Source organism: Panonychus citri, unplaced genomic scaffold (assembly GCF_014898815.1).
Source record: "Panonychus citri isolate SS breed McGregor unplaced genomic scaffold, ASM1489881v1 Contig00140, whole genome shotgun sequence".
In the NCBI taxonomy this organism is placed as follows: Eukaryota; Metazoa; Arthropoda; class Arachnida; order Trombidiformes; family Tetranychidae; genus Panonychus; species Panonychus citri.
Genome location: NW_026515545.1, coordinates 2,680,232 through 2,703,760, shown reverse-complemented (window position 1 = coordinate 2,703,760; position 23,529 = coordinate 2,680,232). Strand labels below are relative to the sequence as shown.

Here is a 23,529-nt window from a genome sequence, read left to right as displayed (position 1 = left end):
TCTTTAGAGAGAGTCATTATCCTGGTTATGACCAACTGGGAGGTGAATTTAAGGTTGATTATGATAACACTAGGATTCAGATGGCTCTAAGTAGAGTCAAAAATAGCGACCTTCATAAGTACATGCTCTACCTTGAAGCCGCAAATCTTGAAAAGGTCAATAGATATCTTTTAAACCTAGCAGTGCATCGTCACTATATCCCTAGAGGCAGAGGTGATGCGAAGACCTTGAGATTATCGATTCGTTTATAAAACTAAAAAGGACACTACTTATGATTAGCCTGATTAGTCTCAAATCAACTCATTAATCATAAGTCTCTTTATCAAAAGGCTGTTAAAAATATTCTCGTTGCCTTTTCCTGACTCAACTAATATCTGATCTAATCTTGAAATCCAATATATCTAATCTGTTCCCTCTTCTTGTGAATTTTTTGTGAATCAACGTTTACTTTTGCTTTGTGAAACAAAATTCTTGAATCGAAAATGTCTGCTGGTCCTTGTATTGGTATTAATCTTGGAACAACTTATTCCTGTGTGGTGTTTTTCAACTAAAGATGATGGTACAATTGCTGGTCTTAATGTTTTGAGAATCATTGATGAACCCACCGCTGCTGCTATTGCTTACGATTCGGATAAGAAAGGTGCTGGTGAGCAAAATATCCTAATCTTTGATCTTGGTGGTGGTACTTTTGATTTATCCTTCTTAACAATTGATGATGATATTTTTGAGGTTAAATCAACCGCCGGTGACACTCATCTGGGTGTTGAAGATTGAGAACTACTTGTGAACAAGCCAAGAGAACTCTCTTTTCCTCAATCCAAGCAAGTATCGAGATTGACTCTGCTCATGAGGGTATTGACTTTTATTCCACAATCACTGTGTTCGATTTGATCTTTTCCGATCAACATTGGACCCTGTTGTAAAGGCTCTTCGAGATGGAAGAGCCTAACGCTAAAATCGCCAAGATGATAAGATCAAGATGATACGACGAAAGTTCTTAACAAGGTCGATGAAGTAATCAAATGGCTGGACAGCAATCAACTTGCCGAAAAGGAAGAATTCGATCAAGATGTTTGCTATCCAATTGTTACCAAAATTTACCAAAGTGCCGGTGGAATGCCAGACTTTGGTGTCGCTGGTGCCTCCGCTGGAGCCAAAGGACCAACCACTGAGGACGTTGATTAAAATATCGTAATACCCCCACCGCACAAATATGTAAATTTACATATTTATACATTAATGTATAAATTCAACTCTTTTTTTCATCTTCACTTGCTCAAAACTTGAAAATAAATTTACATTGTTAATATTTTCTCATACTCATTTAAAATGTATCAATGAATTTTATTGGACAATATTAATTTGATTGAGAATTTAAAGAGAAATGGAATCATTACTTGTGATCGAGTTGAAAGGTCAATGTTAGCGGTTGATCGGTCCAATTATTGTCAATCTAATCATTTCACTGATGCTCCACAAAAGATTGGATTTGCTGTTACCATTTCAGCTCCTCATATGCATGCTTATGCTTTAGAGTATTTTAAAGATCATTTGGTTGAAGGTGCAACTGCTCTCGATGTTGGTTCTGGTTCGGGTTATTTAACTGCTTGTATGGCTCATATGGTTGGTCCAACTGGTAAAGTCTATGGAATTGATCATATTCCTGAACTAGTTGAACAATCAAAGGTCAATATTGAGAAAGATTCACCTGATTTACTTTCATCTGGTAGAGTTACATTAATTGGTATGTAATTAAGATTTTATATCAATAAGTTTATTTCTTTTGTAATTTTCCTTTTTCTTTTCCTTTTTCATTTTTCATCTATTATGTTGATTAATCAGTTGGTGATGGTCGTAAAGGTCATCAACCAGGAAGTCCATATGATGCTATCCATGTTGGTGCAGCAGCTCCAGTTCTACCTGAAGATGTAAGTAACAATCAATGACCATCAATCTGAAATTGTGTTAATTTTGAACCTTTTTCGTTTAATTCTACAGCTTGTTAATCAATTGAAACCCGGTGGAAGATTAATCATACCTGTTGGTCCAGAGAAAGAAGGACAAAAATTAGAACAAATTGATAAATTACTCGATGGAAGTGTCAAACGAACTACAGTTATGAATGTCATTTATGTCCCATTAACTGATCGAGAAGCTCAATGGCCAACAAAGAAATGAATGTTGCTAAAAGAAAACAATTTTAAACATAAATTTTGGCGACAATAAACTACTCAGTCAATGTAAATCATGATTCTATTCATATTAATATCCTGATGTTATGATCGGTCCATCGGTTGATCCAAAATTTAAAATGACAAAATGACAAAAAGAGTTGATCAGTTTTTTACTTGTGAAAGACAATTCGAAACTATTTAATTTAGTCGCAGAAATTTAGGTAGATATTAGTATTAGTACATTGAAAAAGAAAAGTTGACAATCAGTTGTCTTGAGGAAGAAAAAAGTGTAACAGTTGATTAATTTTTGGTTTTTTCGCAGGGAATCCAATTGGAAGGATTGTATCGATTAATCAAATATTGAATGACTTGATTATCGTTAAATCGGCCTCGAGTCCAACAAGTGGAACATTGAGTTTGTAAAGGAAATTGGACTTTTGGAAAGAACGGATCTTGAGTTGGATCGCCGGCGATTCTTTTGTTGACTGAATTGTGAACAGACCAAAGATATCGAATAGATGAAAATGGATCCGATTGATGAATCACTTGGAACATGTCGATTGTCTCATTGATGAAATGTTGTCGACACTCTTGACATGAGAAAAAGTCTCTGATGAATGAGCGCATCGTAAAAGCGACCTGATGATTAGTTAACTGTCCATCAACTTGGAGATACTCGGCTACAGACAATGTGTGCCAAAGAAGCCACAAGGAACAAGTGTAACCTCGATAAATTGGATTAGATCCTCGACAAGTGATCCAATTGTTTGGCTTAGGAAGACGATGAACTTGTTGTAATTGGTTAATTTTCCTAATCAATTGGTTAACTGAAATGGAATCTAGAGAATCATTGGTTAACAATTGATTCTCATATGATTCTAGTGATTGTGATAAATGATTGAAAAAAGGTTTTCCTGTTGATGAATTAGTGAATGGAAAGTAATTAGCAATGAGATTGGTAAAATTTTTCAATGAATTAATTTTTTCCAATGAATAATTGTCATAAATCAAAATCTCATTAGTTAAAATTTGTTGTAAACATTTGTAAAGATCATCAAGATAAAGTGGACTTTCATATGTATTATTGAAAGATAATATTTGTATTGGTGATCTTGTCGATGATTCAGTTAAAATTGAACGCGATTTGTTTGTTGACAGTCCAATCGATTTATAGATGATGTCATTAATTGCTTGACGAGAATTTTTAATTGATTGATTGGTCCTTAATTAGGAAATAAAAGAAAAACAATCCAAGGTTAAATCGGTTGAGAAAACTTAATTGTTGACAAATCAACTTACTTAACAAGAATTGGTAAAAATCCTCTTTTGGGTAAAGTAACAAGAATTGGTAATTGTGATTCGTTTAATTGTAATTGATGAAACCATGGACTTTTCCAGTTGACTCGTTTTATCATCACTTCATCTTTAAACTGATAATTGTCAAGAATAACCTGATAATCAAGAAAGTAAATCAATAGGAAAATTATGAAAATCAGTCAACAATTTAATCAATGGAAATATCAACGAACCTCTGTCCCAACTTTGGAATCCTTTTCCTCAGCAATTAAGAAAAACTTTCTGTCCGATATTTGATTTGGTACATTTCGAAGATCAACCGGATCAGAATAATTAAATTCTCCACTTAATGATGATGATGAAGTGCTCACAATTAACGTTGTTATATTTCCTCTTAAATTATCAACTGTTCCCTTTTTAATGACAATCGGTGTTAATCCCGATGAGAAGTTCCAATTACTTGGATAGAAATGAATCGTTGGTACAAACGGAATTGAAGCCGATCGACATGTAGACACATTCTCATCATAAGCACAATTAATCACAGCCAATCGAACCACTGATTTCCACAATTTAATATCTTGGGATAAATTTTTCCAAACGGGCGCAAATCGTTTACAATAAGGGCACCAATGTTTATAAAATTGAACCACAAAAATATTGGATTTAAATTCAATTGTTGAAGTGAAATTGGTCCAATCCAATGTAATTATATTCTCGTCCAATGGGTCATACAAACTACTGCTGATTTGCTGTTGATTTGTAACACAATTAAACGATAAAATTGTAGACAATGTAACAATCAGAACAATTGATTGATAGTTAATTTGATTAACCATTTTTGTTGCTATTAATTGTCCACTAGATTTGTTGATTAGTTTAAATGGTGTCGAGTAAAAAGTTACACTTAACAAAATTGTGAATATTTTGTTCAATTCACTTTGATTGTAAGTGAATCTTTTTAATGGTGATGATTAAACTGATTGGTTAAAAATCCTCCCAATTATTTTCCACGTGATTTATTAAGATGGTTCACGAAAAAAAACTAACTATTCTATTCAAGGCTAATCATCTCCTAATTATCATCTTAATCATGATCATTTTCTATTCTTATTACTGGTTTTTTGTGACATTTGCTTGAGAAAAACTGTTTAAATATGATAACTGGTAATTCGTGGATATTTCAAACTCCACGAAATCTAATCTTTTAAAAAACGACTAATCTTTTAATCTAATTTAAGAAAATAGCCAAGAGACTGATTAACATGATTAAGAAGAAGAAAATTTAAAAAAAAGAAAGTGAATCATGATGGAGAACCGATAATTCCGAGAGTTGATTGGGAGAAGAAAAAAATTCAACAATTTCAATAAAAAGGGTGTTCACTTTTCCCCTCGGGCGGAGCGTAAATTAGGCGATCAACAATCAATAGAGTAATGGTGACATCTAATTAGTCGATTGTCCATCGTTAATTGTTCCAATGGTCAGTTAATTGCGATGATTACAAGGCGATTGTTTACATTTGAGAAGAGAAAGTGAGTTGATAGTGAAAAGAATTGGAGATTCTGAGTGATGAGAAATTTATCTCTTTGTTATTGAACGAGATTCAATTTTCTTTGTTTTGAATTTTTTTTCCGTTAAAATATAAGATCAATTTGATTGATTCTTTAATTTGGTTGAGTTAATTGGAGGATTTTTTTTTCTTTTCTCTTCCTTCTTGATTGTTGAGATTATTAATTAATTGGAATTTTTGTTTTTCTTTGATTTCCATTGAATTTCTCTTTGTTGTTCTGTCAAAATGATTTCTCATCTTCTTGTTTTGACTCTATATCAATGTTGGAATATCAAATTGCGACCGATTCAACTTATTGGTAGAATTTATCATTTTTTTTTAATTAGTAACTTTTATATGAGTTATTATCCTTCGATGGTTCACTGACCACTCGATGTAAATAATTCGATATACAATTAAGCTTTAAACTTATTATTTATTCAGTCATCTAAGATTAATTGAGAAATTAGGCAATAGAAAGAGAGGAAGAAAGAGAGACAAAGAGAGATAAATGAGAGAGGTAAATGAGAGATAAATGAGAAAGAGAGATATTAATGAGAGAGAGATAAATGAGAGAGATAGATTTTGTATGATGGTGATGAATCCACCGAAAAAAGTGGAGCTCAATTAAGCTCGTTCTCCTCGGATTCTTCTAGCCAACTGAATATCTTTCGGCATAATAGTGACTCTTTTGGCGTGAATAGCACAAAGATTTGTGTCTTCAAATAGACCAACCAAATAAGCTTCCGAGGCTTCTTGAAGTGCTCCAATGGCCGCAGATTGGAAACGCAAATCAGTTTTGAAATCTTGAGCAATCTCACGAACTAACCGTTGGAATGGTAATTTTCGGATCAACAGCTCAGTTGACTTTTGGTAACGACGAATCTCTCGTAAAGCTACTGTACCTGGGCGATACCGATGAGGCTTTTTAACACCACCTGTTGACGGAGCGCTTTTACGAGCTGCTTTGGTAGCCAATTGTTTACGAGGAGCTTTACCACCAGTTGATTTACGGGCAGTCTGCTTGGTACGCGCCATGGTGAGTTGCGAAAAACAAACAAAAACAGAGTAAAGTTCAGAGAGATGTTAAAATTGATGAGACACAGAAATGAAAGAGCTTTGATGAAAATTGAATGAATGAAAATGAGAAAAGAGTAAATACTCAACAAAGATGGCGAATTCTCATTCAACTGCGCAAGTCACAATTAAGAAAATGGTAGAGAAGGGGAAAAACTCAATCGTTTTCATTTCGATTCTTAATTTTAATCGAGTGGCGCCAATTACGAAAAGAGAATCGATTAATTCAATTATTTGATTGATAAGAATTTTTTTATTACTTTTAGACTTTTGTGATAATCTTTTTGATTTTGAACATTTTATTCATTTTTTCGTGTTTTATGTTACTATTGAAGTCTTGATAATTCTTGACTTTCACAATTATGTAATGAATATTATATATTATTAATATATGTTGTGTGTTTTTTGTTATCATATGAATTGTGTTGAGTTGTGTTTCCAGTTTCAGTCACAATCTCAGAATTGTTGTTAATATTGTTGACCATTAAATATGTTTTGAATATATTAGAGCAATTACAAGAATTAAATGAATTGGGAGGGGCGAGAGAGAAAATAAAAGAACGAGTAATTAACACCTTATTGTCAACTATTTTAAGATGATTAAAGGTGATGGGGAAAAGGGAGAGAGTTAACAATAATAGAGAGAGAGAGGCAATTGATTATGATGATAATAATATGCAATAATAATCATAATAGATAATGGTGATGATATTAAGTGATAATTGATGTTTTTTTGTTTGTTTGTTTGTTTTTTTGGATTTGAGATTAATTAGCTTTTTGTTTAACATTTTGCTTAACGGAGAGACCATGATGATTAATGATTATGGTCAACATTTGATTAAACGGGTCAACACATTTTACGATTGTTAGAGTAACCACTTGGCCGTTGAGTACATCGGTGACGGCGAGTTGGCCGTTGGTTACTTTGAATTTTGACCAGATTTTGTCGATTAAGGAAAGACTTTTTCAGATATTTTTGAGATCCTTGGTTCATAGCTTTTTGCATTGGTGCTAAATGATGATTGGTAATTTCAGAAAGATGTCCTGGATAATTTAAAGAGAGAGAAAAATTCAAATATTAAATTACATTCGTTGATTAATTAGAAGAGAATGAATTGCGAGAATAAATTGAATCGATTGAATATCTTACCAGTTCTTTCATGATTCTCGAGATTTGCTCCTCGAGTTTCACCAGCTCTTGGTGGTTGAATTGCCTCATCATTGAGTCGATTGTTATTATTATTATTGCGATTGTTGGATGATGATCCATTTCGTTGACCTCTATTTGACCGATTGGATCGATTAGAAGATGATGGAGTGGCCAATGCAACGATTGATGAAACAGCGACAGTTGCCAATGAGGTTAAATCAGCGAACCGAATTCCTGGTGATGGAAGGAGATGAAGTGTAGGGCAAGGCGAATGTTGAGAAGATGAAGGTGATCCAATGGTGTTTGGAGTTGGTGCTAATGATGATTGAGAGGGAAGAGGATAAAAAGAATCCAATGAAGATGAAGTGTGCGAATGGAACACACTGATCGATGGATGTTCAATCAGTATATCTTCCAATGGTGAAACGGAAATTTTCTTGATTGATTTTTTATGGCTCACGAAACATGGAGGTGGTGTCATGAACCATGATCCCTCCATTGTTCCTGTAGGGTTATTGTTTTCACGAGATTTTCTCTTTTTCCTTTTAATGGCAGTTTCTTGGTTCTTTGCATCATTATTATTGGCGATTAGTTCATCAATTGCTTCACCATCTCGATCATCCTCATCATCTTCTTCTTCTTCATCGTCATCTTCTTCCGATGAAACCTCATCATTTTCGGTGGGATAATTGTTGTTGGCAGTCGATTGTTTATCATCTTCACTAACATTTTCCTTGTTTGTACTTTGTTTGTCTTCATCATTGATTAATGAAATTTCATTAGATGCTCTTTGCTGATCCAATTGCTCGTCATCATTGGTTGAAGTAAGGCCTCCACTACCTGGTTCAATATCACCTGGACAACCAATTGATTGTTCATGAGAACCATTTGAATCCAATTGTTGTTGCTGTCGAAGCTCAACCAGAATCCAATCATCGCCATCAGCTCCTTTGATTGGAGTTTCTTTGAAAAGATTTTCTAAAACCTCGTCAGTAAATTCATTTAGTCCAAATAAATAGTTAGCAAGGCCAGTTAACATTTCAGTCAATCAAAAAGGGGAACAATTCAAAATGTATATCACCAACAAATTGAAATGAAGAATTGATTGTTTCAGTTTACAAATGGAAGGATAAAAAATCAAGTGAACAATGAAGGAAAAATGGTAATGTAATAATGTACAATAATATACGTTTGTCAAATTGATTAAAAGGCTAACAGGAGAATGGCTTAATTATTACAATCAGTTGATTATTGAATTTTAACAAATATATACTTTTTTTGGCAGAATTGGACTTGTGATGATTTGCTTTTCCTCTTCTTACTTGAATAACTGCGGAAATTAATCAATTTCTTGGTTAAATTGTTGAGCTAACACTTAATTTTAAATGGTTGATCTTTTCCCACTTTAAATGGCTATTTTGTTGTGTTGTTGTTAAGGAGTAATTTGCATCTAATTGAACTGGTAATCAATTCAAGGTGATTAATAATTTTTGCAGCAACAAGAAGAAGGGAAATTAACAAATTAATTTAAATTTCACTATTTCACCAAGAGAAAGAGTTGAGCTTAAATAAAAAGATATGAAAGGCAAAAGGACTTACAAAGGTTCACTTTGTATGGGGTTAAATGTTTAACCTTGGGATTAATGGATCATAAGTGAAATTGAGAGAAAAGGTTAAGTTACAATTAGGATAATTTAACAAAATTTAAGAGAAAATTGTTTCAATTTAACAGAAAAATGGGGTTAAGTTGATAGTTGAGACGAATTATCAAAAGATGAAAGAAAATTTGTCCTTTTGGTTGAACACAAATTAGATTTTCAAATACACAAGGTAATTAAAATGGAGGAAATTGATGGCGAAACTAAAATTAAAGTAAAATTTGAAAAGAGAAAAAGAAAATTTCGCTTAATTAAAAATTATTGCGAACAATAAATTAATCTTATTGTCTTATTATGTGGACGATAAATATTATATACACAAATTGATAGAGTTGATCAAGTTAAACACTTTTGTTTCTAATTAATCACAAAAATGAATTAAGCTTTAGACAATTAATTTATAAAAGGAGAAATAGAATTAAAATTAATAAGTTAATTTTAGTGAGATGATTATGATGTGAGAGATGAACATCAACTGATTAACGTTCTCATTTTTTTCTTTCTCTTCTCTTTCTTTCTCTTTCTCTTTCAATGTTTTCTTTTTTTCTCTCTGTCTAATTTTCTTTCTATTTCTCTGTCTATTCTTCTGTTACCAAGTAATGTTTATAATCTTTACGTCACTTGATACCAAGGGGAACCGAATGGGGAACAAAATTAATGAAGAAAAAGGCGCAAAGTGGGTTGGGTCGAGCAGAATTTCCTCCCACTATTTGGTAATGTTGACAATTTAAAATCGTAACTTTGATGATGACATTTTAACCTTAATCGAATCAATTTTGTTTATTGTTACACTTTAATTGATGGAAAATTTTGTTTACTTCATTATGTTGATAAATTTACTACTCATTTTGTTAGGAATAAACTAACAATTAGATATGTAAGAGTTTCTACTTTTACTTGTGTTGTTTTTGTTTGACATTCGATTGGGGAGACGAAATAAGGGGAAACCAATCAGCTGTTTTCTTTTTCTTGTTTTCATTTTTCTGCTCTGTCTCTTTTTCCTTTTCTCTTACTTTTTACTTCTTATACTTTCTTTGTTTCTCTTATTTTTTTCTGTCTTTTTATCAATTTACTTGATCGAGATGAAGAGTGAGAGAAAGAGATGAAAAGTTCCAACTCTGTTTCTCTTTCTTTTCTTTGATTTCATGTTTCTTTCTTTCTTTGTCCAGTTTTTTTTATTTAATTTCTCTTTCTCTTTCTCTCTCTCTTTCTTTCATTCTTTCTTTCCTTCCATGAATGTCCATAAGCTTTTTTTCTGCTTCAACATTTCTCTCCCTTTCTCTCTCCTTCTCTCACCTTTTCCTCTCTCTTCTAATTTTATTTCTTTGTTTATGATTTCACGGAAGAGGATCTTTTGGTCAGGTGATCATTGAACTCCCAAAAAATGGTTAAGCTTTGATGGTTTGGCTCCTTTTTTTGTTTCGTTTCAAGGTGGAGTCCGAGTTCACCATCATCATCATCGCCATAATCACCTCATTATTTAACTATCATTATGATTATCACTCACCTGACTAACCTTAGTTATCACGGCAAATATAATTTTAACTTTTCTCTCTCTCTCTCTCTCTTTCTCACCTTTTGTTTTCATTCATTTTCAACGTAATAATATTACACTGAACTGATTGTCGTTCTTATTTTTCCTTCTCTCTCTCCAATTTCTCATTTTCCAGTTTCTCTATTTATACAAAAACACCCAATGATGTCAACTCTCATGGAAGGAATAAAAAACTGGTAATATTGAAAAAACATCATCACGATGACATGATAATCATTTGCTGCTATTTGTTTATATGAAAAAGAAACTTGTAACCAGATTAATAAGCTACTTTAACCCTGTTACTTTAAGATTATCTTAAATTTCATGTAATCAAAATGAAGAAACTCCTACGGAACCATTAACGAGAAGGAGGACAAAGAAAAGAGGAAAACCAAGAAGATGAAAAGAAAGAGAAGATAAAAGGAAAAGATGATAAAAGCTGAAATTCAAGTTTCTTCATAATCATTAACGCAAATTACTGTTGCTACGAGTGCGAATTCTGCCAAGAGAAGCTTTTTCTTTCTATTAACCAGAATCACCGTTTTCTACCAAAAACATTGTTCATCTGATCCCTTTGCTCCCTTCATCTCTCTCACTAACCAATCCCTCTCATCCTTGTCTCTCATGGGTCTTGCGTGGGTATTCAATCCAAAGAAGCAACAGAGAGAGAGGAGAGAGAGAAAATTATGGAATCAGTGAGAATGTTCATTCTGCTCGTGATCAGACTAATATACGACCTAGAGAAGGAGAAACTTGTAACCAGGAAGAATAACAAATACATTAGAATATAAATAAGAAACAGTTTCAGTAGAGAAAAAGAAGAAGAAAAAAAAACTCAACAATAACAAAGGAAAAGAGAAAAAGTTTTTCTTTCTTTTCCATTTTCAAGGTCATTTCCAATTCACTTCCGTACTTTTTCCCCCTCAGAATTCTGGGTTGGTTGGTGAATAGAACCAGAGAGAAAAAAAAATGTTTATCATCATCATGAAAGAAACATAATTGTGATAGAAAATGAAATGATAGGAAATTCTACAAACAATTATATTTACTTCGAGTACCATGAAAATCTCAAGGTATTGATCAGAGATTAACACGTAATTAACATGAAAAGAAAGTTCTGTGAAGATGGAGATATAAATTCACCTTCAAGGTTTCCTACTTTTCTCTATTCATTAATTGTCGCAATTTAAATGAGAGAGAAGAGCAAATTGTTTAAATATAATCATCTCCAGGGGTTCCTGTGATTCTTGAACCAAATTTTGGCACCAAAATCAGTTCTATTTGATGAACAAGGTTGAACATTAATCGTAATCACAGTAACATAATTATATTGTCATCGTGAGCAAATTTTCATAACAATCAAGATTATCATGATCAGTGTGATTCTGATGTCATCAGAAAGTGAATTGAACTGATCAAAAATAATAACAATTAATACCAGAGGTAAATTTGTTTTCAACAAAATTAACCATTTGGTTTGTGACAAATGACAATTCGTATCAATTGACTTGTTTAATTGTAAACAAATAGTTAAAGGACAAAGTCTGAACAATTAACTTGATCACGAGGTGAACACATTTGCTCAACAATCAAGTCTCAAGAGTTACAATTATAACTCAATTAATAGTTAATTGTTAATTGTGTCCACGGGCAAATGGACATGTCAATATGTCTTAATTGTTTTCTCCAATTAAAACTAATCAGTTTGGTTTCCAGGTTCAAATTGAAAGTAATTTAAATTTACAGCTAATATGGTTAAGGACAAATCAATCAAAATTAAGTAAATAATTATGATCTGATCACTTAATGTTGGTTAAAATTAATTGATCAGAACGGAAAAGAAAACAATTAACTGATTTTCTCACAATTAACCTTCAATTATTTGACAAATAATTGAACAATTAAAAAAATATAAATAGAATTGACAATAAACAATCAATCTAATGAATTAAAATTAGTATTCAATCAACTGTACATGTAACTATTAATTAACAAACACGAATCTCAATTTTTGTGAAATAAAATTAAAAAACAATTAAGTTAATTTTCAGGCCTTAATCATTATCAATATAATTAAGCTCAATTTACACAAGTTGATAATATAATAATTATATATTAAATATATATACTTATACATGGAGATGAATTGTACAGAAAGGTTAAGAAAAAAAAGGAAAATGATTAACTAATTAATCAGTTAATTTGATTGTTGTTACATTTTGGTTGCCTTCAAGTTGATAGAAAACATTTTACAAATGTCAAAAATTGATTGTCAACAATCATTGATTTGATTGATTCTAAACAAAATCAAAACACTAACAATCAATTGTGCGAGTGTTTTGATTATGTAAAAAAAGAAGATGATGATTAGCAGTTGATTGTGATTAAGATGATAATTAGAAGTTGAAACTTAATCATCAGGGAAAAGTTGTAGTTGATATTCAAAGGTTTTGGTAAAATCCGTTGTTGTTGTTAATTGTTTGATATCAGATTAATTTTTTCCTTTAATTAGTTGGATTATAAGTGTTGTTGATGTTTCCATTGTTTTATCAAAGTTAAATTAATCGTTGGGATTGAGTAATGAGAACACAATTTAATTGTAACATGATTAAGTTGATTGGTATGTTACATTGTAAACATTTAACCAGTTGAAGTGTCATTTGGTGACAATATATTACTTGATAATTTATTTTTAACAATTAACCTTTGAAAGGTTAATTGTTAACACCAGGATAGTATTTAATCATAATGGATTAATTAATTTATAAATTAAAAAGGATTGGCAAGATTTTTGCATCATTTGTATCCTTAATTGTTGAGCCAATCACTTTGCTAATCACTTTGTTAATCATCATGATCAATTTTGTATTTGATGTAATCATTGTCATCCTGTAATCCAATTTGATTAAGATTTTCATCAAATTAATCAGCAATCTCTTGATTTTGGTCTTTGAATCTCATCAAGATTTTCAATTCTTCTCTATCAAATCTGATCAGCTGTTTATCTTTTCCGGTAATTAAATTTGATGATGAAATTTAAAAACAATTGTTAACAAAAAGACGAGATGATTTGATTCACACTAAAATTGGTATAAATTGATAAAAAATGTTAAAGAATCAAATTGTAAACAATAATCCGCTGTTTTCTGGTAAAACTTTAGTAACTTGGTTTTCCATGCAGTGGCCTTAATTGTGCCCAATTGTTAAAAATAAATCACTTCAGATCAGAACGGTAATTGTACTGAGATTTACAGGAACAATATAGTAATCATTATTTTTGACAATTCCAATTGTTTCAAGCTGATCACACATCCATTTCAGAGCTACTAAATTGAAAGGAAAGAGAGACAACAAACAAAAAGATAGAATTAGTTTACAATCAAATTAACAGATCAAATTAATGATTCGTTTGATTCCAATTGACTTACATATGACTTTGAGGTCTAGCATTTGCTTGTTTCTTTCTTTGACTGCGTCTAACGGCATCTTCCCGTCGATAAGGTTCATTCTTAAGACCTGAAATCATAAACAAATTAAAGAGAAACAATTAGATGATTGAGTTTCAATTGAATCGGCAAGGGGAAAAGAGGAAAGAAAATTTTCCAATAACAATAATGAAACAATTGGAGATTCGTGAAGGAAAATAACTATTGATTCTAATTGCGTATTAATCAATAATTAGACTGATGATTTACTTACTCAATAGAATGTCTTCTAAAGCTCCATTATAAACTTCATCTTGTTTCAATAATCTTTTATCTCGAATTTTACTCTCATGGGAGGAAACTTCTTTTTCCGGTGAATTTTTCTTCTGATTCTGATGTTCTTGAATTTTGGCCTGTAATAGCGCTTCTAGTTTCTTTTTATGAAGTATCTTAATGTCACGAAGACATTGCTTATAATGTTTCAAGAATTTGGCAAATATGTTGAAGAAAGCAGAAGATGATTCCAATAATTTACTATTTTCACCAAAATATTCAACACAATTACTATATTCACTTTGTGATCTTCTTAAATCCTCTTTTAAAGCGGTTAATTCAGTTGATTTGGAGGCGACAAAATTTTGTAAACGCTGAGTTGCTTGATCTTTTTGATATGATCTTAATTGTAATTCACGTTTAACTAATTCCATCCCTTTCTCCAATTCAAACACTTCACATGCACAAGTTTCCAGTGTTGCATTGGTCGCTACACTTTCCAATAAGTTTAATAATGTTTCCAAATCAAATGGTAATTTAATTGCTTCAATAGAAACGTCAAGACCAGAAAGTAGACTATTGGGTCCAGCAAATTTTTTGGTTGCCGTTGTAGGTGATAAAGTAGCTAATGTTTTGTACAGTCTTTCCTCTTCACTTAAGCCCGATTCTCCTTCAACATTACGCTGGATACATTCAGCAACATAGTGAAGTAAACATCGAGATCTATCAGCTGATGACTTGGTTTCCACAATTAACTCTAAATTTTGTAACTTAAAACCATAAGCTTGACCTGCTATGGCCATTGCTCGAGTTGCTGAATTTAGATAATTGCCGAAAACAAGAATATATTCAAGAACAGTTCGGATTCCAGTTGATGTTCGTAAAGCTCGAGATGCTTCAGTTATGGAGATGATTCGAGATCTCCAAACTTTGATCACATTAAGAGTAACACCGATTGATGGTTTTCCAGGTATTCCTGGTGAAGGTTCAGGTTTCATTAAAGTTTCCATGTAAGACATAATTCGTAACTTTTGTTCAAGTCTTTCTATCTTTGAAATTTTAAATAAAAATTTGTCTTCATCTGTCATCTCATCGACACTTCGACCAGATCGTTCAAATTCACGATAAGCTTGAATCTCTTGTGGATTTGGTATCATTCGTAATAATATTTCAATAAATTCTAATGAAAGTGTTTCAATGTCAAATGAATTGATTGATTTGATGACTGTTTCCGTATCAATGTTGACTTTACGGAGAGATATGGCCATATTACGAAGTCGATTATGCTCCAATAAAGATGTTTTCTCATTTGTCTTGATCTTTTTCTGTGCAGTGACTGTAGGATTTGAACCTTTTCGAGCTAATTCAGGTTTAGGGCCCAATTTAAATTGTTCTTCAAATTCTTCAAAATTAATTGAATTAATTATTCGATCTTCAGCATGAAATTCTTGGAAAATTGTTCCTTTCACTTGAGCGGGTTTCAATGCGTTCCAATTGAGAGTAGGAAGCTTGTAACGAGTAACAAAGGATTGCTTAATGGTCATCATTCCGGTGTTTTGAGCATTCATGGGGAAGGGTGGAGGTGGTGGTGGAGGTGCAACCGATGATGGAGGTGGAGGAGGAGGTGGTGGTGGCGGTGGCGGTGGTGGAGGCGGAGGTGGTGGAGGTGGAGGTGGTGGTGGAGCAGCTATTGAAGATGAAGATTTGTATCCACTCTCCGGAGGTGTCATTGGTGATGTAGCTGAATTTTGCATAGAAATTTTATCAGAATTATTTTGAAGTGAAGTTTGTCCTGCAAATGAGAAATGAATAAAACATATGATTAGAAATGGAAAATGAAGGGAAAAAAATATGAGAATCAAACTCGAGTTTACCATTTGTTTTAATTGATTCGAGTTGAATGATTTTCGATTCTAAAAGGGATTGTCGCCTTCTTGATTCTTCTTCTCTCATTTGAATTGTTTTCCTTAATGTTGATAATTCTTCGGATAAATGATGATTCTCTTCACTAACAGATTTATAATCTTGTTCAATAACCGAATATTGTAGCACCAGTTCATTGTATTTGGTTTCCAATTCTTTTGTTATTTCATTGGAATGAGATAATTGTAAAGCTAAGGTTTGAGCTCGATCTGTAGCTAAATTTTTCTGCTCAGCATCTTCCATAAGAGCACCAACGTCAAAAAAGTTATCCAAATAAGCTTGAATTTGAACCGAAAGATCCTCTGATTCGGTATTACGTAACTTATTTTCCAAATAATCATCCAATCCTAATTGGGTAAATTCAAATTGAAGGTGAACCCGGAAATTCATATCTTCCACGGAATGAACAATAATATTGATGAATTGCATACAAGCTACCATAAAATCTATGTTAAATACTTCAGGTTTAGTAAAATAGTTCATGAGAGTTTGAAATCTTCTCGGTTCTCCCATGATCTCCTTAAAATTATCGAAAGCATTCAGAATTAACTGATGCCCTCCATTGACCAGACAAATGGCTGCCAAAAGCTCCAAAACTAATGATTTTGTCCGTAAACTTTGGTGATTTAAACTCAATGCAATTGAATTAATAGCATAAGGGTGTTCCATGATCATGTTGAATCCATTCTTGTTATTCATTATCGCCCTCATGCACATAATGGATACATGGACATCGTCATCAACGTTTCCCAATTTACTTTTATTGAATGAACGGAATAAAGAAGGTCTCCTGGAAAAGAAGCAAACAATTAATTAATCTGTTCTCATTCATAAATTACAAGGTAATCAAGGAAAATTTACAATTACAATCCATTAATTTTTTTCTCCATATTGATTGGGTTGAAGATTGTTAACAACAATTAAGTTGTTTGTTATGAAAGTTTATCAAAATTCACAATCAACGTGAACTAAATACGAGAAAATCTGGTTTAGTGTTAATTACCTGATATCTTGAGCTAAATTAATATCCATTAGCAATAGATAGTAAAGAATTGATGATTTACCGTTTCTTCACTTTAATCAAGATGATCAAGTTTCAATTAAACAGATGATGATGATGATGCCGATTAAATAATAATTAAATTGTTATCGTCTCCATTTAAGGATCAAAAGGAATCAAATTGAAGATGAAAAAAAACAAATATGAAACCTCAAGGCAATTAATGAAATACTGGATCATCATTATCATCATCAAGTCGACAGCTTTCAAAAATATCATACATTATAATTCAGTTCCAAATCATGATTAAAGGTAAACCACAAGACGATCATCATGATAATCATCATGATCCGTGATCACATAAACTTTCAAGTAACATTTTGATAGGATTTAATTGATGATTTAGATTGAAATTCATCTTCTATTGAAAAATAGATCGATAAAATTTTCTCAATCTTTAATGAGAAATTAAACTAAAAAGGAATCAATTAAAAATGGTTTACATGATTTAATCAATCTCATTTAATTACGTTCAATCAAAGTGGAGCAAATTAAATTACTTTCAACTCAATTTGATTCAAAGCCAATTGTTGCTAAAGATCAGACAAATATTATTATATCAACATGAAATCAAATCAATAAATCCAATTGAAAGGGTTAGATTAAATTGTCAACAATTAGGATTATACAATATTAGCTATAGTCAAATAAGGATAAACGAAACGCAATTAACTTGCAATAATTTCAATTAATTATGTAAATCACAATTTGTTTTCAATGATGAAACTTGATGTTAATCTGAGATGATAAAAAAAAAGTGAATCTATTTTGATACAAAGACAAAACTAAACGCAATTAATTGTAAACAATCAATTGTCAATGTTTATAAATAATAACAATTTGGAGAGAGGCCTAATAATCAGTTTTGCCAACAATCAATAAATTGTAAAATCATATGTTCACAATTGATTGTTACTCTACAATCAACTCAATGTAATCTTTTGAAAGGTGAACCATTTTTCAGATTCATTTTGACAGATGAAGATAATCATCTAAATAATAATAAGTTGCCTTTTAATTAGAAGTGATAATCATAATGATGACGATTATTGATGATAGAGATGAAGATCATCATCATCATCATCAATCTCTTGTATTCATTTTTCATGCTTTTTATAACAATCATTTTAATTCAGTTGATTGATATCTTCACATTGAAAAGTTACATTTCTTTCAAGTCAAGGTTAATTTGAGAATTGAATTAATTGTTGTATTGAGAAACAGCGGATATCATGAAAATTGTTATTTAAACAAAACAAAATCACCATAAATGATAAGGTAAACTGAATTTGAATCAACATGATAATTAACTGAAAGATGAGAAATGTAATTAACCATTAAAACTTTTCCAAACTCTAAATGAAAACACAGTTTCCAAACAATTAACTAATTTGACAAAAAAAAAGAAAGGAAGAGAAAATAAAATATCTCTACCTGGTTATACCTGAGATTTAATTGTCAAGATTAATTGGTGACAAAAAGTGACTTTTCATTATACAGAAAATTAAGCTAATTACTTTAATTCCGTTCCAAAATTATTCGTGCTAATTTTAAGTTCGCAATTTATATTATATAACAAAGATAAAAGAAACTCTTGAAACAATGAGGAAGGAAAATGATGAATTAATTTTGTAACAATCAACAGATAATCAGAGTATTTTTCATGTTTCCGTGATTTGAATCATCATTTTGTTTATGCATTATCATCATTTAGTAACCCTGATAATCATCACATTCAAATTTAGTTATTGTTATAAAAGGTTAATTCAAGATCATGAGGATTAGGAGATAATCAATTGAACAAAAATAGTAACATCGGTGGATATTTAAAGTTGTTACATTTAGACAAGATTAATTGTTCTAAATGGTGAAACAATCAACAAATTGCTATTGAACTTTTAAAGTAATATTAACATTGGTTAGATTGATAAAGAGTGATTGAGATTAATTGAAACGTCAAAGAAGCCGAGTTGATATTTGAAAGATAATTAATTCGTAGTTTTTAATGATAATCAATATAATTTAATATTAATAATCATCAAAATATAGAGAAAAGTAAATTTTTTATATTTGATATTCAGACTTGATTCTAATCTTCATCATGAATGATTCGTGAGATTATTGGTTAAACTTGACAACATGTAAACTATTAACAAGGAAGATTAAGATTATCTGATGAATACCAAGATGTTGATGATGAAGATGAAGATGGAGATGATGACCACTTAAAAAGGTGAGAAAAGTAAAATAAATTAATGGTAAAACGGAACAAGGATAATGAGCTTTTCCTTAGATTAAAACCTTTAGGTGGATAACGAAAAAAAAAGTTACATGATCAAGTGAAAAGTTCTGATAAAAAGATACTCGGCTATCAAATCTCAAGCACGAACTTTTCATCTTGATCTAAATCTCTCTCTCTCTCTCTCTCTATCTTTTTAATGAGATAATCACCTTAATCACCTTGTGATTAGACAACACAGAGAGAAACCATCATCATCATGATAGAGATTAAGCTGATTCAATGATGCGATCTACTTAGGTCATGATAGTTTCAATTCTTGACATCTCATGGTAGAAAACACCAAGACTCGTTTTAAAGGATAAAAATCAATTGACCAAAAATTATCTTGTTTGTCCTTCAATCAGTCAATTATTACAATTAAAATCAACGTTGAAAGTAAATGTTTCCAACACGTTTATATCATTTCTTTGACATTGTCGAGTGTATTTTTTTTCTTCTTATATATATATATTTCTATTTTTCCTTTACTTAATCATAACAATAATTGAAACAGAATCAACAAACTTTTCCGTCTTCAAGGTTTGATTATTGGTTTTGTTTTTCTTTTCTTTATAATATATAAATTCATTGGTTGATTGCCTCGTTTCTTAGCTTGTTTACAACCCTTTTCATCCTTCCAGTCATTTCAATTGAAAACAAATTATCATCATCATCAATAACAATATAATGTTAGCTTACTGCTTGTCAACACTGTTACTCCCTCTTGATCATTGAGTAAAATTAGTTAACCTTTAATAATTTATCATAATAATAATAATAAGCTTTAAGATGACAAAAGGTGAAATTAAGGTAAAGTAGAGATGTTAATTAAATGGTAAAAGTCAATCAATCTGTTTATTAAGACAGAACCATTGAAATGCCCATTACCCACCTTCACTAATAAACAAACTAATAAGGAGCCTACACCCAATGTTTGGGGGTAAAACCATCAAATGGTTGGATAGAAAAGTTCATTTTCTCAACTGAACACATATCCTGAAGTAATTTTTCAGGTAACAAGCAAAAAAACCATAAAGGTTGATGAGAGAGAGAGAAAAGAGCAGGTTAAGTTGGGAGAGGATAAAATTCATTTTAAGGAAAAAGGGAGCGCATGTTAAGGGTTACGTTATTAAAATTGATGATAAAAGAGATGCATAAATGATTGGAGATAAAGATAGAATCATGATAATAATGATTAATATGAAATCTATAGTTATTATTAGTGAAAATCATGTTAACCTTGAATTTAGAAGAGAAATAAAAATAAAAATTTCATTCTTTTTTTTCATATTGTTGTGAGAAGAGGGAAACATAAAACTGTCAAATATCAAGAAAAACATATGATTGAATAAATAAGATGATGAGAGAGCTTTTAAGAAAAAAAAGAAAAAGTAATCAAACATTAGATCAGCATCTTGTTGATAAAATACATGTGCTTCATGATTAATAACTATCATGTTTAAAGTAATTCAAATACCTGACATAATTTGGTGTAAACTTGATGATATAATTGGAATTGATTGTTTTCTAATAATTAGAGTTTATCAATTTAAATTATACTTATCAGTACACTTTTAATATACGGGAATAAATCTAACAGATTATAATCATTGTCATCATCATGATAACTCTTCCTCATCATTTTCTAGTTAAAATAAACACGAAGAGAGAGAGAGAGCAAGAATTACTATTTTCTCATGTTTGCTTAATATCAGAAATTATCATCATGATAAAGAGTTGATATCATCACTATCAAAAGAATATTTTTCTTTTTCTATTATCATCCGGGTTTGTATATGAAAAGAAAAATATTATGCATGGTATCATCATAATTCTGTCTTTCCAGTTGAAAGTTATTCGATAATTCAATTGACAGGAAGAGAGGAGAAATTATTGAATGTATTTAAATTCATCATGATGAATGAATCATTAGTAACAATGAACAAAAAAACACCAACATCGATGAGGAGGTTTAAAAGGTTACTTAATTATCTGACATGATAGAAAACATAATTCATATTGAAAAGTTTTTCGCTTTGAATAATCAATTCAAATTTAAATGTACAATTAAGATGTAAACAGATAATAAAATAATACCAGAAATAATAAGAATATGGATCAATCAATAAGGAAATTAAATGACAAACAATATAAATGATTTGTAATCGAGTTATTAACATTTCTGTAATTATTGGAAACAGAATAAATCTTAATCTCAATGGAAAACCCTTAAGGCTTAAAGGTTTTTTTTCCAATTAAATGGATTGAATAAATATTCAGAATTGTAAAGAAATAAAAGATTAAAAAAGAAAATTAATTATATTGATTGTCTGATGTTATTCTGGGTAATGAGCCAAACCCGAACTATCCCATGGAATTGAATCAAGAGATAAAAATTAATTACACTCGGAAGTTGTAATATTCTTACTCTCTCACAGAAACATATTGTCAGAGATGTTGGATATATATGGGAAGAGAGAGAAGAGAGAGAGAGAGAGAGACCTTGAATGGGAAACTAAATGTTGAAGAGATGATTAACTTAAGAGACAGAATAATGAATAACTGTTCAGTTGAGTGTCATGTTTTTTAACCAAGTGAATGATAAAAACATGTAATTGATGAATATGATGACGATGCTGATGATTATATTGTTGTTGTTGTTGATCATGGAAATGGATTGTAAATATAATTCCCCCGGGTAAAAAAATGAAAGAACATCTTCTTACCGGAATAGATTAATAGTTTGAGATGAATTATGGGTTAATGATGATGTTAAATTTTTCAAATTTGACTCGGATAAATTGTGACAATCGCCATTTCCTCCTTCAGGTGATCGATTGTTGGTTAACTGGGTGAGCTTTTGTTGTTCTAAAAGTTTCTGTTGCTGTTGTTGAGTTGTTAGAACAAAGGTTAAATAATCTATGAGAACATCTAATCCTCTGTGACGTTCAGATAAAAATTCTCTAACCCATTCGATGTTATTTGTTCTCAATGAGATTTCTAAATCACGGAGAACTTGGGTAGAAGTTGAATCGCCCACAATCCGACGTTTCTTTGAGCTTCGACTTGCTTTTGGATCCAAATAAGTTCGCAATTTTCTTAAATAAAACTCGGGTGATTCTTTGGCTGTAACTTTTTCCTGATCTCGGATCATTTCCCATTTTCTTTCAATGTCATATGATCGAAGTGCCTTAGCTTTGTCTGGTGGTAGGTCCATTAAGGCTATAACTGTATCATAAACACGAGGAAGAATGAAGAAAAAGAGAGAGAGAGAGAGAGATGAAAAGATGGAGTCAAAAGAAAAAGAAAAACATTAGGAAAGAATTGAAATTGATAAATGAAACAAAAAGAGAATTAGTTATAAGGAGAAGAGGCAAAAATAGATAAATATACAAGGGGAAGAAGAGGAGAAAACGACAAGATAAAAAAGAATTTAAAAGAAAAAAGACATTTCAAGATGAAGGAGAGAAAAGAGAATAGAATAAAAAGAAACAGAAGATTAAAAAGAGAGAGAAAGAGAGGAAAAGCAAAAGAGAAAGATGGTTGACATTTGACACAGAGAGGAAAAAGATAATCCCGGGTAAAAGAAAACGGACAATTTGATTAATTGTTACCTTCATTAAATCTTCTATTAACTTCCTCGCGATCTGGCATTCGATCGCTTGTATCATCACTAGTAGTCTCTTTATCCTGGTCATGTATAACTGGTGGAATCTCAATTGAAATGGTTTTCTGAGCGTTGTCCCTTGTATCTGCTCCATCGGCAGAGAGTATTTGTCCCATTGCTTAATCATCAATAAAAAAACAATCTCATTAATTTGAATGTTGATTTAGCTGAGAAATAAATAGTGAACACAATAATCAACAATTAACTTAAATCAAAACAAACACCTTTCTTCACGTTTCTCTTTCACCGACACCAAACAAACAAACAAAAAAACTACAATTTAATTTCATTAACAAGATTTGGAGTTTAGTCTGGGCGTGTTTCCAATTTTGCTATTTATTCTCACGAAGATCTCACACCTGCTCGATCAATAGACTTTTGCTATTTCCACAGCAAATTTTTTTCTTTCTCATTTTATTTCAGCTAATTAGTAGAAAATTAAATTAATTGTTTTCTTT

The 23,529-nt window shown here is 31.1% G+C and overlaps 6 protein-coding genes and 1 long non-coding RNA gene across 10 annotated transcripts; 3 read left to right on the top strand and 4 right to left on the bottom strand.

Annotated features, from left to right (window-relative positions):
- Nucleotides 1-405: 405 nt before the first annotated feature.
- On the top strand, nt 406-1,061 carry LOC128394956 (heat shock 70 kDa protein cognate 4-like; the record flags this gene model as incomplete). Its single annotated transcript, XM_053355334.1, is given in 3 exon segments — nt 406-769; nt 772-876; nt 879-1,061. Coding segments are annotated over 3 exon segments (540 nt in total), but the record flags the coding sequence as incomplete, so codon positions are not given.
- A 216-nt stretch (nt 1,062-1,277) lies between these two features.
- Nucleotides 1,278-2,638, top strand: LOC128394953 (protein-L-isoaspartate(D-aspartate) O-methyltransferase-like). Of its 2 annotated transcripts, XR_008326470.1 has the most exons (4): nt 1,278-1,744; nt 1,843-1,928; nt 1,999-2,240; nt 2,497-2,638. XR_008326470.1 is itself a non-coding variant. In XM_053355330.1 (3 exons), exons 1-3 carry the CDS (start codon nt 1,420-1,422, stop codon nt 2,176-2,178), a joined length of 591 nt encoding a protein of 196 aa, XP_053211305.1. In that variant the 5' UTR covers nt 1,278-1,419; the 3' UTR covers nt 2,179-2,245. The 2 variants fall into 2 exon arrangements, 1 of the variants encoding a protein (XP_053211305.1); XM_053355330.1 differs by lacking the exon at nt 2,497-2,638 and having other exon boundaries at nt 1,999-2,245.
- Nucleotides 2,339-5,306, bottom strand: LOC128394949 (sulfhydryl oxidase 2-like). Its single transcript, XM_053355326.1, has 3 exons — nt 3,704-5,306; nt 3,474-3,625; nt 2,339-3,396 (listed from the first exon to the last, which is right to left on the bottom strand). Exons 1-3 carry the CDS (start codon nt 4,307-4,309, stop codon nt 2,475-2,477), a joined length of 1,680 nt encoding a protein of 559 aa, XP_053211301.1. The 5' UTR covers nt 4,310-5,306; the 3' UTR covers nt 2,339-2,474.
- Nucleotides 5,307-5,436: 130 nt separating this feature from the next.
- On the bottom strand, nt 5,437-6,177 carry LOC128394955 (histone H3.3A). Its single transcript, XM_053355333.1, has one exon. It carries the CDS (start codon nt 6,056-6,058, stop codon nt 5,648-5,650), a length of 411 nt encoding a protein of 136 aa, XP_053211308.1. The 5' UTR covers nt 6,059-6,177; the 3' UTR covers nt 5,437-5,647.
- A 280-nt stretch (nt 6,178-6,457) lies between these two features.
- On the bottom strand, nt 6,458-9,304 carry LOC128394951 (probable serine/threonine-protein kinase DDB_G0267686). The gene is made up of 2 exons (XM_053355328.1): nt 7,248-9,304; nt 6,458-7,141 (listed from the first exon to the last, which is right to left on the bottom strand). The coding sequence occupies exons 1-2, from the start codon at nt 8,284-8,286 to the stop codon at nt 6,945-6,947; spliced, it is 1,236 nt and encodes a 411-aa protein (XP_053211303.1). The 5' UTR covers nt 8,287-9,304; the 3' UTR covers nt 6,458-6,944.
- A 292-nt stretch (nt 9,305-9,596) lies between these two features.
- LOC128394957 (uncharacterized) lies at nt 9,597-10,977 on the top strand. Of its 2 annotated transcripts, none has more exons than XR_008326472.1 (2): nt 9,597-10,636; nt 10,752-10,977. It is a non-coding gene; the product is annotated as an uncharacterized LOC128394957 (long non-coding RNA). The 2 variants fall into 2 exon arrangements; XR_008326471.1 differs by having other exon boundaries at nt 10,705-10,977.
- A 1,558-nt stretch (nt 10,978-12,535) lies between these two features.
- Nucleotides 12,536-23,387, bottom strand: LOC128394555 (formin-like protein). Of its 2 annotated transcripts, none has more exons than XM_053354882.1 (6): nt 23,019-23,387; nt 22,131-22,632; nt 16,015-16,853; nt 14,142-15,932; nt 13,871-13,958; nt 12,536-13,768 (listed from the first exon to the last, which is right to left on the bottom strand). In XM_053354882.1, exons 1-6 carry the CDS (start codon nt 23,185-23,187, stop codon nt 13,747-13,749), a joined length of 3,411 nt encoding a protein of 1,136 aa, XP_053210857.1. In that variant the 5' UTR covers nt 23,188-23,387; the 3' UTR covers nt 12,536-13,746. The 2 variants fall into 2 exon arrangements, with proteins under 2 accessions (XP_053210857.1, XP_053210858.1); XM_053354883.1 differs by having other exon boundaries at nt 12,536-13,765.
- Nucleotides 23,388-23,529: the final 142 nt, after the last annotated feature.

Coding starts and splice junctions, on each gene's coding strand:
- LOC128394555 (XM_053354882.1), bottom strand. CDS start 23,187: ATGGGACAAATACTCTCTGCCGATGGAGCAGATACAAGGGACAACGCT. Junction 16,854..22,130: donor CAAACTATTAATCTATTCCG/GTAAGAAGATGT, acceptor CTTCTTTTCCAG/GAGACCTTCTTTATTCCGTT. Junction 13,769..13,870: donor GCTAGACCTCAAAGTCATAT/GTAAGTCAATTG, acceptor CTTTCAATTTAG/TAGCTCTGAAATGGATGTGT.
- LOC128394949 (XM_053355326.1), bottom strand. CDS start 4,309: ATGGTTAATCAAATTAACTATCAATCAATTGTTCTGATTGTTACATTG. Junction 3,626..3,703: donor ATTCCAAAGTTGGGACAGAG/GTTCGTTGATAT, acceptor CTTGATTATCAG/GTTATTCTTGACAATTATCA. Junction 3,397..3,473: donor TTTTTACCAATTCTTGTTAA/GTAAGTTGATTT, acceptor TTCCTAATTAAG/GACCAATCAATCAATTAAAA.
- LOC128394955 (XM_053355333.1), bottom strand. CDS start 6,058: ATGGCGCGTACCAAGCAGACTGCCCGTAAATCAACTGGTGGTAAAGCT.
- LOC128394951 (XM_053355328.1), bottom strand. CDS start 8,286: ATGTTAACTGGCCTTGCTAACTATTTATTTGGACTAAATGAATTTACT. Junction 7,142..7,247: donor CGAGAATCATGAAAGAACTG/GTAAGATATTCA, acceptor TAAATTATCCAG/GACATCTTTCTGAAATTACC.
- LOC128394953 (XM_053355330.1), top strand. CDS start 1,420: ATGTTAGCGGTTGATCGGTCCAATTATTGTCAATCTAATCATTTCACT. Junction 1,745..1,842: donor TGGTAGAGTTACATTAATTG/GTATGTAATTAA, acceptor TTGATTAATCAG/TTGGTGATGGTCGTAAAGGT. Junction 1,929..1,998: donor CTCCAGTTCTACCTGAAGAT/GTAAGTAACAAT, acceptor TTAATTCTACAG/CTTGTTAATCAATTGAAACC.